General features: G+C 38.2%; 2 protein-coding genes across 2 annotated transcripts; one reads left to right on the forward strand and one right to left on the reverse strand.

The window, feature by feature from the left end:
• Positions 1-738: 738 nt before the first annotated feature.
• LOC116134764 (RNA polymerase II C-terminal domain phosphatase-like 4) lies at positions 739-14,881 on the forward strand. Its single transcript, XM_031420415.1, has 5 exons — positions 739-761; positions 2,164-2,374; positions 2,827-2,880; positions 13,790-14,521; positions 14,654-14,881. The coding sequence occupies exons 1-5, from the start codon at positions 739-741 to the stop codon at positions 14,879-14,881; spliced, it is 1,248 nt and encodes a 415-aa protein (XP_031276275.1).
• A 535-nt stretch (positions 14,882-15,416) lies between these two features.
• On the reverse strand, positions 15,417-16,205 carry LOC116134766 ((-)-isopiperitenol/(-)-carveol dehydrogenase, mitochondrial-like). Its single transcript, XM_031420416.1, has one exon. The coding sequence runs from the start codon at positions 16,203-16,205 to the stop codon at positions 15,417-15,419; it is 789 nt and encodes a 262-aa protein (XP_031276276.1).
• Between the last annotated feature and the right edge of the window lie 325 nt (positions 16,206-16,530).

Below are 16,530 nucleotides of genomic sequence, written 5' to 3' on the forward strand. Positions count from 1 at the left end.
TATCTGCCGCTTTGATATTTTAAATATATGCAATGTATTGGACTCTCTCAGTTTACAAATACAGTGTCTATTTATTTTTTCTCTATGAAAACTTTTAATCTTTGATTTAAGATTCAAGGGCGAATAGATGACTTGATGTGTTTATGACTATATGTTACCAGAGCTATCTTGTAGTATTGTCCACATATTATATTGTGAAAAACAATTGTAAATATTGACCCAAATAATAGTTATGTTTTTATTTACATGTACAGTTTGCAAAAGTTGGGACGGCAAAGATACATGATTAATGATGAGTAATAATGTTCAATCTAACCGCTTGATGGTTTGATGGTAAAAGAGTAAAAGAAAGTTCTATGAGATATTGAGTTTGAATCTCTTTAGGCATTAATAGGGGTGACCATTATGACTCTTCTTTGATCAATAGTTTTTAAGCCTCAGGGAATTAGTTGAAGTGTGCGTAAGCTAACCCGACACATCCATGATAAAAAAATAATAATAACAATAATGTTCAATTCTATTAGGTCTTTTAATTGAATAATTTTATTTAGATTCACTTAAACTCTTATTAATCTTTTTGTTTTTAAATAATTTATTATCTTTTAATTACAGCATAGTTTTAATTTTCAATTTTAAGATTATTTACTCTTTTATATATATATTATCAAATCAAAGACTCAAGAGTCTACCATATTAACTGTCACAATAATACTTGAGGGTGTCAGGTACACCTGGCGAATGGGTGGGTTGGGTAACTGCAGGTAACGGGTAAAACAGTTTGCAGGCAAAAAATTTTCGAGGTCGGGGGAATGCATGACCCGTACCCGTATATACGGTACGGTTTGACCAGCGAGTCACCCGCATAAAATGGACTTTTGAGCATTTTTTTTTTCCAGTTTCTTGTTGTTTCCCATCGGAGGCTAAGCTTAGCCCACCGCCTCTCTTTGTTAAAGCCTGAAAATTTTGCCGCCTGCAAAAACAACCCACAAAGTAAAAACTAGTAAGAGAGAGAAAGTTCAACAATCCCAACAACCTTTCTCTTCCTTTGCTCACAGTCACAGATCTTGTTTCTTTAGAATCCCAATAACCTTTCTCTTCCTTCTTCTTCATACAAACCCACCTTCTCTTTCTCTTGGGTTGCTAGTAGATCTTGTTTATTTAGAATCCCAACAACCTTTCTCTTCCTTCTTCTTCACACAAACCCAATTTCTCTTCCTTCTTCTTTAGACAAACATCACAAACCCCTTCTTCTTTAGTTGAACAAAACACAAATCAAATAAGTACCAAAGGATGAGGCTGGGAGGGAGATGAAATCCGGCTGTTGTTAATAATTTGAATATGACGAAACTGTACAGGGAACTGCAAAGAAGATAGCGATGAGAGTTTGGAGAGGTTTCTAGAAGAAGCTTGCTTAAGGAAGGAATTGCTGAAGCTGAAATTGAAATCGCCATTCCAAACTTTGAATTGAATCTCAAGAAAAGAGAATAAAAATACTTGTTTGTTTGTTTGTTTGGTAGAGAGAGTGATGCAGAGGATAAAATTTAGCTGCGTGGCCATCCAAAGTTTCCATTTAACAAAATGGCCTTGAAAATGTTTTTCATTTTTTTTTTTAATTTAGAGAAGCTGACGTGGCATAATTAGGATTCATTAAACACGTAAAATGGGTTAAAATGAAAAGATTAAAACATATGTGGGCCGAATCATAAATAATGAAAGCTTTTAAAATTTGAAATTTATCAAAACAAGACCCACCTATTCACCTCGCTTAATCGAAATTCATTAGGGCAAAAAGCGATTTCTTGAACCAAAGGGAGACATTGCGATTTTTTTCGATCGAACCTGCAAATTTGCACACCATATTCAATGATAAAATCAATTTCTTGAACCCTAAACGAAATACAATTGCGATTTTCGGCGATATAGTCCTGATTTTCGATTGATTTCTTGAACCCTAAAATTGATTTCTTAAACCCTAAACGGAATCTGTGTGATTTTCAGTGATACAGTCCACATTTTCAATCGAAACTGCAAACTTTGACACCAAATTCAATCCAAAACCATGGCTGACACTCACAATGAGGAGGAAAACCCAATGCCACTTCGAATCCTAGATTTTGGTGGCGCAAGCAGTTCAATGGCTACTCCGGTGGATCATCCGATCAGTGAAGGTGGTCCACAGGCAGAGGAGACGACGACGGCACAACAACAGAGAGAAGAATCGACAAACAGTTATGAAGACGAGGAGTTAGGCGAGAATTCAGGCCAAGAGGAGTCGTCCGAGGATTCAGGCGACAAGGAAGAGGCTGGCGAGAATGCAGGCGACAAGGAAGAGGCCGACGAGAATGCAGGCAACGAGGAGGTCAGCGAAGAAAGGGTACGTATTTGTTTTGGGAATATTGCTTGTACTGTCGCTTAAGCGATCATTTGTATCGCTTAAGCGATTAATCTCTTTTACTCATGATCTCTTAAGCGATACAAAGGATCGTTTAAGCGATCCTTTGTATCGCTTAAGCAATTGATTCAGTTTACTCTTAGTCGCTTAAGCGATTTCAGATCGCTTAAACGATCTTGTCGAGGCAAAATCATAGATATAGGATTGCTTAAACGATCTTTTGTATTGCTTAAAAGATTCTTTCAGTTTACTCTTAGTCATTTAAGCGATTTCAGATCGCTTAAGTGATGTTGCACGAGGCAGAGTCAAGATCTCTTAAGCAATCCGAAATCGCTTAAGCAACTATAGTGGTAATTTTTTGCTACTGATATTTTGTTTATTAGTTGTTTTGGTTTATTTTTGTTGCTGACATTTTGTTTATATCGATTGTGCAGATTGTGTGGACCGTAAACTGTAAAGACTACGAGTTGGAGCTTATAACTGATAAGGTACCCTACTTCCCTGCAAGGGTGACGGTGAGGTCGAGTTGGGATGTTTTTGACAGAATAAGGGACATTTTAGTTGGAATGAGGCATGGTGCAAGAGATTTCCATCGCACTTGTTTCGGTCAGTTTTCAAGAATCGAAACAAATTGGAAAAAGGCATTTTGGGGGCAGGGAGTGCATTACATGTTGCTACACTCAGTAAAATGCAACAAAAAAAAAAAAAAAAGAAAAAAAAAGAAATATGGTTCGTGGTGGACGGAAAGCCACTACGCTTTGGGATGATGGAGTATGCCTTGGTGACGGGCTTAGGATGTGGGGAAGTGCCAGATAAGGCAGAGGCAGAGGCAATAAAGACGAGTCTAAGAGCCAAAAGGTTTCGTAAGAAGGTTTTGCAGGGGGCAAAGTCTATTACAAGACAGGTTTTAGAGAAGAGGCTACAAACAGTTCGGTTTAATGATGGAGAGAAGATAAAAGTGTGCTTGGTATTGTTTTACATTCAATCTTATTGGCTGGTGACTCAACAAAAGCTGTTGAGAATGATTGGTTGTTGTTTGCAAGCGACTTGGAGTTCTTTAATTCTTATCCGTGGGGACGGATATCATTTGAGTGAACCATCAACAGCCTGAAAAACCCAGACATGGCATTAGAGCAGGCCCAATGGGCTAGGAAGGATAAACCAAGCACGTAAAATTTGTTTGGCTTCCTATGGGCAATGCATGTAAATATTAATAGCTTTTTGTTATATTTTTTTTATAATATATGTGTTTGAATTATGATATGGACTATTTTTTTACAATGTAGGCTTGGATGTATGAGGCCATCCTTGTCTTCTCTAAAAAGGGGGGGGGGGGGGGGGGGGGGGGGGGGGGGGGGGGGGGGGGGGGGGGGGGGGGGGGGGGGGAGGAGAAGCAACAGTTTGGATGTGCAATTTCTAAGATATTGCAGTGGCATGTCGAGAGGTGTATCCATTGGGACTACGACCAAATAGACATTAAGATTGAAGCGGCTAGGGTAAGATTAAAGGATTAAACTTTGAATATGCAGTTACTTTAAACTGTCGCTTCAATCTGATTGATTTTGTTTCTTATTACAGGGAGTCGTCCGTTCTTTTCTCACCGCTACTGGGGATGAAGCGGAAGAGGACTATGTCACATCTTTCAAAGCACTGGAGGATGAAAGGGGTGAACAGATAGACCGCCTGATGCCAGACATAAAAGGGGTCATGAATGTGACGGCAGTTGCAGGGCCACTACTTGACAACGTGGTTGATGCCAAGGATGATGAAGCTCTAATCAGCGGGAGGCCTGAGGATGAGGAGGAGAAGAGGGAGGAAGAGGATCGTATGCCTCAGCAAACTGGTACAACAAGTATCGCTTTGCCGAGACATCGATGTCGGGAGAATGAGGTGGTTGACCTCATAAACAGCCTGTTTGAGAGTTTTACAACAGCCGTTTATGACAGGTTTGACAAGATAAAAGAACGCATGAAAAGGGTGGAGGAGAAAGTGGATAAGCTGGGAGAGAAAGTAGGTACAATGGAAGAAGAAGTTGGTACAGTGGAGGAGGAAGTTGGTGGAGAATTAAAGGCGGTTGAAGTGCAAACTGGGCTGAAAAGAGAGAGCTGAAAGAGCAAGTTTGTGAAATCGCCTTACATGGTAGCGACACAGGTAAAGAAGAAGAAAATTAAGAAACAAATGGAGGAAGAACCAGAAATAGAGGAGGTTAAGGAGGTTAGTGGAGGAAGTGGGGCGGTGATAATGGAGGAGGGCGAGGTGGGAGGTGAAGGAAGCCGGGATGTAAAAATGGAGGAAAGGGGAGGAAATGGGCAAGCGAAAATGGACTCAAATGTCGATTTGTATAGACCAATAGAGGAAAAGGAAAAAACTCTTCTATGCCTATTACAATGGATTATGAAGTAATGCCCATATAAAATATAAGATAGGGGATTATCCCCGGGAATGATTTGAAAAGTTGTTGACGATGGGCACGTGGTTTGAGGACTCAGTGAGTTATTTTCACTTAATTTTCCTTATTTTTGCCTATGTTTTCCATACTTATCTTGTTGTTTTTATTTGATGCAGCACACTAATGAGATATTGGCACTGATGAGGCTATGATAGACTACTGATGGTGATCTACTGTATCCCGATTGTGCCATCACCGATGTGGCGTTTGGCCAAATGCTTGTTTCAGCATATTGCACTTTAATTAAAAATGTCGTTGCCAGTGGTGCAGCAAAAGAACTAAAGCGAAAAAGATTGGCCCCATAACAGTTGGACTGCATCCCTGATGATTTTCATTTTGATGATAAGATTATGCAGTATATACGGGGGCATCGGCCCAAATATGGCCACGGTTGAGCCTTTGTTAAAAGAGTGTACTGCATCATCCTCATCAAATAGATGCACTGGATATCAGTCATTGCGCATCTAGAAGAGGGTGCTGAAGATACTTGATTGCAACCCAACTATTTGTCGAGACAAGCAGTTGGAGGTCGAGTTGGAGCCACTGTCCAGGTTGTTCCTGCAGTTGTTGCGTGACAGCGGGATGTTTGGGCACTTGGGTGATCAAGTACTAACCAAAAAGTGGCCAATTAAGTGCTCTATCGACCCAATAAATGAGTCAAGGTATATTTTGTATAAAACTAACTTACATAATACAATTGTTCTATAAGTTTATTCTAATGTTAATGTCTTCTTCCTATTGTAGTGCTGAATGTAGGACATATGCCCTGAAATTTATCGAGTTTGACATGACCAACACCCCGATGTTTGGCTTGAATGACGAAATATGAAAGTTGGACTTTGAATTTTTTAGTTTATGTGATGTTGATGTTGATACTTGGGTTGTGGTGATGATGCTGCAGGTGTCATGCTTATATGGAGCTTTACTGAAAGAGACGGACTGAGTGAACTTCTCACCTACCCACTCTATAACTGTTTTACGTGTTTTTTTTTTATTTACAAAAGTTGATGTGTCTGTAGGTGTGTGCCGGATAATTTTGCAGGTTCCTGGCAAATAATGAGAAGAAACTTCTCAAAGGCTGGTTGGCAAGAGGAGGCATCTGCAATAAAGGCTGCTGGGAAGGCATGGTACTAAACAATGATCTCAGAGAGGTTGCTGGCAAACAGAATTCGAAAACTTCTCAAAGGCTGGTTAACAAGAGGAGGCATCTACAATAAAGGGATTGTGCAAAGGTGTTAGTGACATTAAACTCTTTGGCATCAAAAAGTAAATTAAAGGCAGTGTATAGGAAATTCTCAAGTCCAGATCATTGTGTTGTGACTCTTCTTGCGGCAGCCAAAAGCCTTGTGCCTACAGAATCATTGTAAAGAATTGGATCTGACATTTGGGAGATATTTTTGTTTGTCCACATAAGATATCTCATTAGCAGTTTGAATTTACTATGTATGGTGTGATCATTTGCTTCACCCAAGTTGGATAATGGTTTTTTAGCGTTTTGTTTCATTTTGTGTATCACTACAACATGTGATGTACTGGTGTGATTATTTGATTCACCATAGTTGGGGCTAATGGTTAGCTTGTCCAAATATTTCGATATTTGCCGCATCCCATGCCTATTTTTTATTTTGTGTTTCGATAAACAGGTTACATTGATGTCTCTTATATTTTGATTTGTGATGAATTAGATTAATATAAATTACTTAATTTTGCGATACAAGTTCTTTTCGGATTTGGGAGGGAAATGAGTAATGTACAAATGTTTCCCAATCACAGTCATTTCGAAATTAATTAACTTAAAGAATGGCATGGTACAAACAATTACGTATATGATCGACCACATATATCTCTTAGACGACTAAGACTTTTTCAGAAATGATCACTTAAGCGATCTCAAATCGCTTAAGCGACCAAGAGTCTATTACGAAGCATCGCTTAAGCGATACATAAGATCGCTTAAGTGATTACCCATCTGGGTAGATATTCATTCTGCCTCGGAAAATATCGCTTAAGCGATCCCGAATCGCTTAAGTGACAAAGACTCTTTTAGGAAGAATCACTTCAGCGATACATAAGCGATCTTATATCTAGGCAGATATTCATTCTGCCTCGGACAAGATCGCTTAAGCGATCTACCAAGAGTCTTTTACAAAAATCGCTTAAGCGATACAAATGGATCGCTTAAGCGATCATAGATCTGGGCAAATTCATTCTGCCTTGGCCAAGATCGCTTAAGCGATCTCAAATCGCTTAAGTGATCAAGAGTCTTTTACGAAAATCTCTTAAGCGATACAAATGGATAGCTTAAGCGATTTTCGATCTGGGCATTTGCCGCAGACTAGATCGCTTAAACGATTACCGATCGCTTAAATGATTACCGATCGCTTAAGCGACCAGGAGTAAAAGCAAAGAATCGCTTAAACAATATAGACGGATCTTTTAACCGATTGTGTAAATACAAAGGATCGCTTAAGTGATCCTATGTATTCTGATATTACTTATTGTATTTTAGAGCATCGGTTAAGCGATTAACGCTATGTTAAACATATAGGGTTTCCGATTCGTTCAGTGGACTATGACCGCTATTATATTTATATTAAACATATAGTTCTTTTACGTCAGTATGAAACATATAAGGTGTAGAATGTTTACGTTTATGCTAAACATATGAGGTCTACGATTCGTTCAGTGGACTATGACCGTTATTATATTTATATTAAACATATAGTTCTTTTACGTCAGTATGAAATATATAAGGTGTAGAATGTTTACGTCTATGCTAAACATATGGGGTTTACGATTCGTTCAGTGGACTATGACCGTTATTATATTTATATTAAACATATAGTTTTTTTCCGTCAGTATGAAACATATAAGATGTAGAATGTTTACGTCTATGCTAAACATATGGGGTTTACGATTCGTTCAGTGGACTATGACTGTTATTATATTTATATTAAACATATAGTTCTTTTACGTTAGTATGAAACATATAAGGTGTAGAATGTTTATGTCTATGCTAAACATATGGGGTTTACGATTCGTTCAGTGGATCATGACCGTTATTATATTTCAAAGGTAACTATGGAATCTTAGTGAACATATGTTCTTCTTCTTTGTTCAGAACATAAAGGGTGCGTTTGGTTGAATATTCTTATAAATATTACAAATCCTATTCCCAAAATATTTCTTTGTTTAATTATTTAGGAAATCTTAGTATTTTTTTAATTATTTTTAGACCCATTAAGTGAATTAATTTCATTAATACCGCCTAAAAAAGTTTAAAAATTAATAAAAACACCCCCACCCACCCAACTTCCCAGATTTTGGCTACCACCGACAGCTACAAACGACCGGTAATTCACAGATGTGACATTTTTTGGCCAGATCCACTGTGGATCTGATCGAAAAAGGCCACATCTGGCCGTCATTGACTTTCAAAGAAATGGCTGACGTTGATGGTCAACGACGGCCAAATCTTGGGCATCGTTGACCGAAAATGACGGCCATATATTTGGCCATCGCAAACGGCTAGATGTGGACTTTTTCGTCTGTCGACGGCCAGATCTGGCCGTGATCTGGCCTTTTTCGACCATATCCGTGATCAATCTGGCTGGAAAAAGCCATATCGACACCCTATCCGCCTGATCCGATCGCTGTGCATCGTAATGCCCTTTCCCGGTAGGATTCCAGCAGTGGTGACCGGAATCTGGCATCGTGGGTAGGTAGGGGTGTATTTGTTAAATTTTAAAATTTTTCTTTGGTCGATTAAGTGATCGTACTAAAAGGAACTTCGTTTACACAAGGTCGTTTAAGCGATCGTAGATATCGCTTAAGCGATTCTTTTCTTTTTCACTTGGTCAATTAAGCGATCATGGATCGCTTAAGCAATCATGTGATTGGCATAATCAATCTGCCCAGGTACATGATCGCTTAAGCAATCCGTAATATCGCTTAAGCGATTCTTGTCTTTTTGTCTTGGTCGATTAAGCGATCGTGGATCATTTAAGCGATCGTGTGATTGGCAGAAGCAATATCTGCCCAGGTGCTCGATCGCTTAAGCGATCCTGTTTGAAAAACCCTTTGTTGTTTAAGCGATATACTTAGTCACTTAAGCGATCATGGGCAATATATACTTTCCAGCTTTTCTCGTGAATTTTGACAAACTAAAATTACTAGCACGTATTAATTCCATACTTTCTCCTCAATTTGACAACCTAATTCCAAACTAAAATCACCAACAAATATTTAGGTCATGTAACAAGAATACTAAATATAAAGAATGATTTATTAAAGGAAACAATAAAATTTAAAACATTAATAATTGAAAACAATAACTCATCAACGGTTGGCCTTCGCAACTCCCTGAATTTTATCCTTCTTCGAACCTAATTTTCTAGATCTGCATGTGATTACTTCTGGCAACTGCTTCTCTTGTGGCCAGGTTGCTTGCAAATTGAGCACTTATTCATCTTCCGGGGAACCTTAGAGGCTGATAGAATACGCTTAACTCTTTTTCTCCCCTTTACTATCTTCTTGAATGGCGGATGGATGATAATGTTAGCCAACTCTGGTGGCACTACCCACTGCTCTTCTGGAGGCACTGGATATATTGTTTTTGAATAAGTTAGCATGTAGTGATCTGCCATATAGAGAGGGGAGCAAAGTTCCATGTAAATTCTTGAACCAAAATCTGGCTTCCGTTGGTGTTTCAGTGCTGCTAGTGGATGAGAACAAGGTAAACGTTGAATGTCAAGCACTTTACAGTTGCAAGTTTTACTAACAAGGTTAACTAGGGCATCTGGACCATAGCCGCGCACAGTGAACTCTTGAGCATTAAGAGGATAGGCAAACAGTGCATTTGATAGTTCTATACGTTCTCGCAATAATTTTTTAGCTAACGGAACAAGGGTTGTAGTAAAATTATCTGACTTTGTACAACGCTCATGGAACCATCGTGACAATGTCCTTTGGATTGCATCAAAAAGTGCAACTATTGAAAACTCTCTTTCTATTAATAACTTCGAATTTATGGACTCCGTTATATTCGTGGTCATGACATCAAACATTCTTCTAGGAAAGTAAGCTCTACTCCATCGCTGGAAACCAACATCATGCTCAAGATACTTAGCAACTCTATCATCCTTGATTCGAATTTGCTAGAAGTGCTCCTCGAACTCATCAACCCGATAAGCTTTTGTTGCCATGTAGTATGTCCGAAGGAGGCCAACACAGTTAAACTTTTGTTTTATGTTCTCACTAAGGTGCCTCATACAGAATCCATGATGTGCTTAACGGTAAATAGTGGCAATCTCCTTCTTTATAGAGTTGTGTTTATTGGATATTATGCACAACTCGTCACTGTCAGGCACTATCGTACGTAATTGCTAAAAAAACCAAGTCCACAACTCGTCATTCTCATAGTCAACCACACACCATGCAACAGGATATGTGTGATTCTCGCTGTCCTATGCAGTGGCCACCAACAATGTACCTCTATACTTTCCCGTCAGAAAGCAGCCATCAACAGCTAACACCTTTCTCATGTTTACAAAACCCCTTATAGCAGAACCGTAAGCAACAAAAAAATATTTAAAAATCATATTCCTATCCCACTTCAAAACTGTCTTGCTACCTTGGTTTGTCAACTCAAGCATATAACGGTACACTTCTAATACTGCGTACCCGTACTCTGGCGTGCCCCTCACAAAATCTTGTGCATGTTGTCTCCCTTTCCAGCATTTCTAGTAACTAACAGTACATCCCAACTCTATGCGCACTAGTCTCTGAATGTCTTTAGGAGATGGACCTTTCCCTTCAACGAACCGACTTTTGACAAATTGTCCAATAACATCAGCGAACGCTTGTCGATGCTCACCTGAAATATGTCCCAAACCACATGTGTGCTCACGGGTATATGTGCTAAGAATAAATTTTTCCGACTCCGCCAACCTTCTACAATAAACCCGCCACTTGCACTTTCGGTCACGACATGCAACCGTCACAGCCAATGAATTTGACTTTTTGGTGATGAACTCAAAATTACCTCTCACGGCAACAAGTTTTAGCTTCTTCATCACTTCCTCTTTGTTGTCAAATAAATACCCTATGCGTAACTCCGATCCATCCGTAAAAACATGAGCTGATTCACTACTACCTCCAATTGCCCCCTCTGAACCTACATAAACGACAATAGTGTTTTCTTCCTCACAATCTACGCCTTTTGCATAATTTGTATTTAAAGGAATCTCTACATCTGTGGGAACATCTACGGGGTCCTCCTCCTCAACCTTTTCATTCTGCCCCCATCACCAACCTCTTCTACAGTGTCCTCCTCACCACCCAATTCACCGTCTACTCTTGATTTTTCAACTAACAAATCAATGGCCTCGTAGTTCAAATTAAAACCAAGCAAATCTCTGCCTACTTCCTCGTTATCCCCTTCCTTTGAACCAACTTCCAACGGTTTTTCTACAAAAGAAACCCTTAAAATCGGCCTCGAACCATTATCGGCCACATCAATCATACATAACTTCACACTTTCATCTGACTTTAATATAGCAGGAGGTACCTTATAATGTTCAGGAACTCTGCTTAAAACATACTTCACAACTATATCACTACGCGAGCAACTCAAATCACCTCTTCTAATTATTTCATCAATCAACTCATCAAAACTAACCTCTATGCTCACAACAATTGGTATAACTTCTTTGCTCTTCCCAATCCACTTCCAGCTACTTTCTTCCTCCACCCACCCACCAAAATATTCAACACCCAAAACAACTTGTCCCATGTGTAATAATAGCCAACTACCTGTAATGCAAGAAAAAAAATATTCTTAAATGCTGTACTAAGGGTTCAAATATTTTAAAAAGAATCTGCACAGTCGCTTATATGGTCTGGTGTATCGCTTAAGCGATCTTATGCAATTTACTGATCGCTTAAGCGATCTTATGCCATTTACTAATTGCTTAAACGATCTGCTCCTATACACCAGACTTTTAGCAGATCGCTTAAGCGATCTTATGCCACATACCTGATCGCTTAAGCGATCTATCTGCTGCATTACTAGACGTATCAGATCGCTTAAGCGATCCATCATACCCAGAACACATTTTCAGTCATCTCTACCTACAATTGATCCATCATACCCAGAACACATGCCCAGAACAAATTTTCAACATATTTTACTCCTTTCAACTTCCATTACATCAAACATAGCCCAACAACCTAAACAACTAAATCAAAATCATAACTCAAACCCAATCCATGCTAAATCAAAATCGTAACCCAAATCTTTGTAAATCGAAATATGAAATCGAAAGGGAGATACACATACCTGGAAGAAATGTCAGGAGGAGGAAGAGGAGGAGAAGGATCTGTGTTGGAGAAGATGTTAATGGCGGAGGAATGCGTTAACGTGGCGGGAGGAAGAAGAATAAGGTGTTTGGGTTTATTTGCAAGAATTTCGACTATTTGGAGACATATTATAATTTTTAAAAGATTACATAATTATTCATTAATCCTAATTAACCCCTAATCATATTTAATTAAGCTTAATAAAAAATAAGACTATTTAGTTAACATTTACAAACTACATAGTCTTTTAATTAAATTTTAACTCCAAATATCTTTTTAATAAACTACCTTAATGTAGAATTGAAAGGAGAGGCTAGGCCTGTTGTTTTAATTTTAATTTTTATTTTGTGTAGGTAGCCGCAGGCATTACCCGACCCGCCCGCAATTTTTACAGGTGGGCCGGGTATGGATATTTTTGAAATAGACAAATATTATGGACATTCGTATCCACCTGTTTTACCTATGTACCCATGGACCCGCGGGTACAGGTAAAAGATTGCCAGGTCTAGTGTCAAGCATCCGACCTTGTCGAATAAGAAATCTTGAATCAACTCTTGGGTTGGAGGTGGGTGATGCTGAAGGTCTACTGTATAAAAACCCATACCGATGGCCATCCCCACCACATAAATTGCCAACCCTACGTCCCTACCAACTACTTAATAATTTTTTTATATAAAAAATAAAGAAACTCGTGAAAAACATTGATGTTTTCCTATTCAAGGGTATAATACATGCGCCAAATAAAAGGAGTACTGTCTGTAAAACTAAGGTTATAATTAAATAAATGCTTGTAAAAAAATTATAAGATATGATCATTGTATCTGTGTATATATATAAACAATAAAATCACCAACAAAATTATAAGATAAGAAATTAATTTTATACGTAACTCCGTTATTGACATTTAATACTGGGGTAATATTAGGCCCCAAAACGTAATTAAAGATGAAGTAGACGTGGCAAGTAATGAATGCTACACAAAATAAATCCTAGCTAATAGAAGCCAATTAGAATTAGTGATATATAAACCTTTAAAAAACCCTTTTATCAAATTCAATTAAACTCTAATTCTAATCCCAAACCAATTAGGATTACAAACTCACCTTTATTAGAATTATTTCTGAATTATAATTACAATTTTCATAGAGAAATAAGATGGTTAAACAAAAGAAACCCTTTTAATCAAAGTATTGTACAGAAAAATATTTACATATTAATATATTATAAGGTTCGTAAACAAGACAAGATTGATCTGACTAAGCTATATAAATTGGTTTGTTAAATGCAATTTGTCTTAGCATATACAAACTTAAATAAATAAATAGAATGTTTCATCTCCTTTGGCAATTGATAATTGTATTTAAATTTTCAGTTTTTTTGTTTAATGGAAGGAGGTGTTTTAGACGTGATGAATTTCCAGGAAGTACTCATGTAGCTAAACTCTAATCTTTCCTAATCCTAATCCGAAACCAATTAGGATTATAAATTCACCTATATAAATGAAAACTTAGAAAGCCGTGTTTTGCTCTGTATTCATTAATCAAAAACACTTTCTTTTCACAATGGGCGTAGTCATGAGCAATTATCAGGTAGTTTCTAAATCTCTTTCTCCTTCAAACAATACATGTTTACATTCTGTGGTTCTGAGAGGATGGTGCGTCAGTTGTGGGAAAAATATGAAGGAAGGGTTTGGTGTAGGATCTGATCTTGTGCTCGGTGGTTTTAGGTTTAGCAACCCTGAAATTTGTCAGTCGAAAGAATTAAACTCTTTGAATTTGTTTAGCCAAAGAAAGCTTCAGTTAGTTCTTGATTTAGATCATACATTGCTTCATTCACAACGCATCCATAAATTAACCCATGAGGAGAAATATTTGAAGAGGCGTGCAGATTCTTTGGAAAATACATCAGACGGCGACCTGTTTAAGATAGATGACAAATTCATTGTCAAACTGAGACCCTATCTTCGAACGTTTTTAAAAGAAGCCAGCAGCATGTTCGAACTTTACATATATACTATGGGTTATCGATACTATGCAGAGGGAGTGGCTATGTTGCTTGATCCTAAATGCGAATACTTCATCAAGTCAAGAATAATTTCGCGGGATGATTCGAAACAAAAAGGAAAAAAGAGCCTGGATTTAGTGTTGGGACAGGAGAGAGGTATAGTTATTCTTGATGATACCGAGAGTGCATGGAGTGAGCATAAAGAGAACTTGATAGTTATGGGAAGATATAATTATTATAGAGATCAAAGGTTTGATCATAAATCTTTCTCAGTGATGAGGACCGATGAAAATGAAACTAACGGGGCACTTGCAAACGTTCTTGGAGTTCTAAAACAAATCCACTGATTATTCTTTGAAGATCCAACAAATCTTGGTGCCCAAGATGTTAGAACATTGTTAGGAAAAATTCGTGGAAATATTCTGATAGGGTGTACTCTATTCTTTAAGGATGTTGGAGCTGATGCAGCTATAGTTTGGAGCAGAGCAGAGGAGATGGGAGCAACTTGCAAAACCAGGATTGACTCTTCGGTTACACATTTGGTGTCATCAAACAATAAGATTGAGGATTATGAATGGGCAGAACTAGAGATAAAATATTTGGTCCATCCTCGGTGGATTTATGCTGCTTATTATCTATGGCACAAACAACCTGAATATCTGTATCTTCCAGTTTAGAATGTGTTGCAGTGGAACAGTTTTCCTTTGATTGTAATTGAGAGATTTTTTTTTTTGTTTTCAGATATTACGTCTTTTGGTTTCAATAGTAATAATTCAAGTATTCAGTCTGTTGAAATTACTGATATTCGTACAATTCAATTTTTCTCCAACATGATTCAATATAATTGGATTGCTTAAACAATCTTCATACATATTGCCGTAAAGCGCAGCTCTCTCTCGCCACAGTTTAGATTGCCTATCATTTAATTCCACTCTATACATATTCATCTTACATTAAATGAATCCTGTTATCGAAAGTTTTGTAGATAACGATATATGAATTAGAGAAATTGCATCTAACAAACCAATTAATTGAGCTGATCAACCGTTCTAAACAGTCAGAACGATGCTCGTCTTGTTTAGGAACCTTATAACCCGGGAATCAATACAAAATATATATATTGCCAATTACATCTTGCTTCCAACTCAACAAACATTAATTTCTCTATATGGCCTTGGGTTTAAGCCTTATTTTGGTAGGTAGGTAAAAAAATTACAGCATTTTAGATAAAAGCCCACCGTCCACCACTAGGTCATGCCCACTCACAAATGCAGAATCCTCCGATGCAAGAAACAACACAGTGTCTGCCACATGCTTTGCTTTCACAATAATCCCCTTAAGGCACGGATATGGCTCAGAAAGCTTCTCAACTTCTTCAGCTTCCATATCACCGAGCGACTTGCACACACCCGGCGTCGCCACTCCGAACGGTGATACACTGTTCACCCGAATCCCGTGCACTCCGAGCTGCGTGCTTGCTGACCTAACCAATCCAATCACCGCGTGCTTCGACATGTGATAGTCAGTTATCCTTACACTTCCACGGCTGCCGGTAACACTGGCCGTGCACACTATGCTCCCTCTAACTCCCCCCTCAACCATCGCACGTGCTGCATGTTTCACGCATGCGGCCATGCCACGGACGTTCACCGCAAAGAGACGATCGAAGGTTGAAAAGTCAAGGTCTAGGACTGTCTGTTCAGAGGCACTTAAAACCCCGGCATTACTAAACATGATATCCAGTCCATCATATTTTTGGACAGTTGAATCAACTAATGCCTTGACTTGTTCTTCATTTGAAACATCGCAGTGCATGTACGTGCACTTGTCTGCTCCAATTGATGCAGCTACTTGTTGGCCGAGATCGTCTTGGATATCAGCGATCACGATCATACGAGCACCGTGTTCAGCGAAAACACGGGCCGTAGCCTCCCCAATTCCGCTAGCGCCACCTGTGATTATGGCTACTTTCCCTTCCAATTGCTTTCTAGATTCGGACATTATTTACTTCTTCACAAACTATTTAGATTTGATAGAGGAAAAACAGGCGGAGAAGGGGAATGGGAGAGACTTTAAAATAACCAGATATTTCCTGTGTTCGTTTCAACACTACAACTTGAAATTTTATAGCGAAACCCGACCTTCTTGATAGATCTATTTGACAAAATATATTTATTAATTTTGCTATTCAAAGTCTCCTTGATCGTTAATGTGTTATTGCTGACCATCTTATAAAATTTATTATATATATGCACGTAATGTAATATTAAAACAAAATATATTTATTAATTTTGCTATTCAAAGTCTCCTTGATCGTTAATGTGTT

Source organism: Pistacia vera, unplaced genomic scaffold, assembly GCF_008641045.1.
Source record: "Pistacia vera cultivar Batoury unplaced genomic scaffold, PisVer_v2 Contig291, whole genome shotgun sequence".
NCBI classification, from domain to species: Eukaryota; Viridiplantae; Streptophyta; class Magnoliopsida; order Sapindales; family Anacardiaceae; genus Pistacia; species Pistacia vera.

Excerpts from the sequence above, each read along its gene's own strand:
- LOC116134764 (XM_031420415.1), top strand. The coding sequence starts at position 739 with ATGGGTGGGTTGGGTAACTGCAG. Across the intron at positions 762-2,163 it reads GGTGGGTTGGGTAACTGCAG|TGAAGGTGGTCCACAGGCAG; the intron begins GTAACGGGTAAA and ends TCATCCGATCAG. Across the intron at positions 2,375-2,826 it reads AGGAGGTCAGCGAAGAAAGG|ATTGTGTGGACCGTAAACTG; the intron begins GTACGTATTTGT and ends TCGATTGTGCAG.
- LOC116134766 (XM_031420416.1), bottom strand. The coding sequence starts at position 16,205 with ATGTCCGAATCTAGAAAGCAATTGGAAGGGAAAGTAGCCATAATCACA.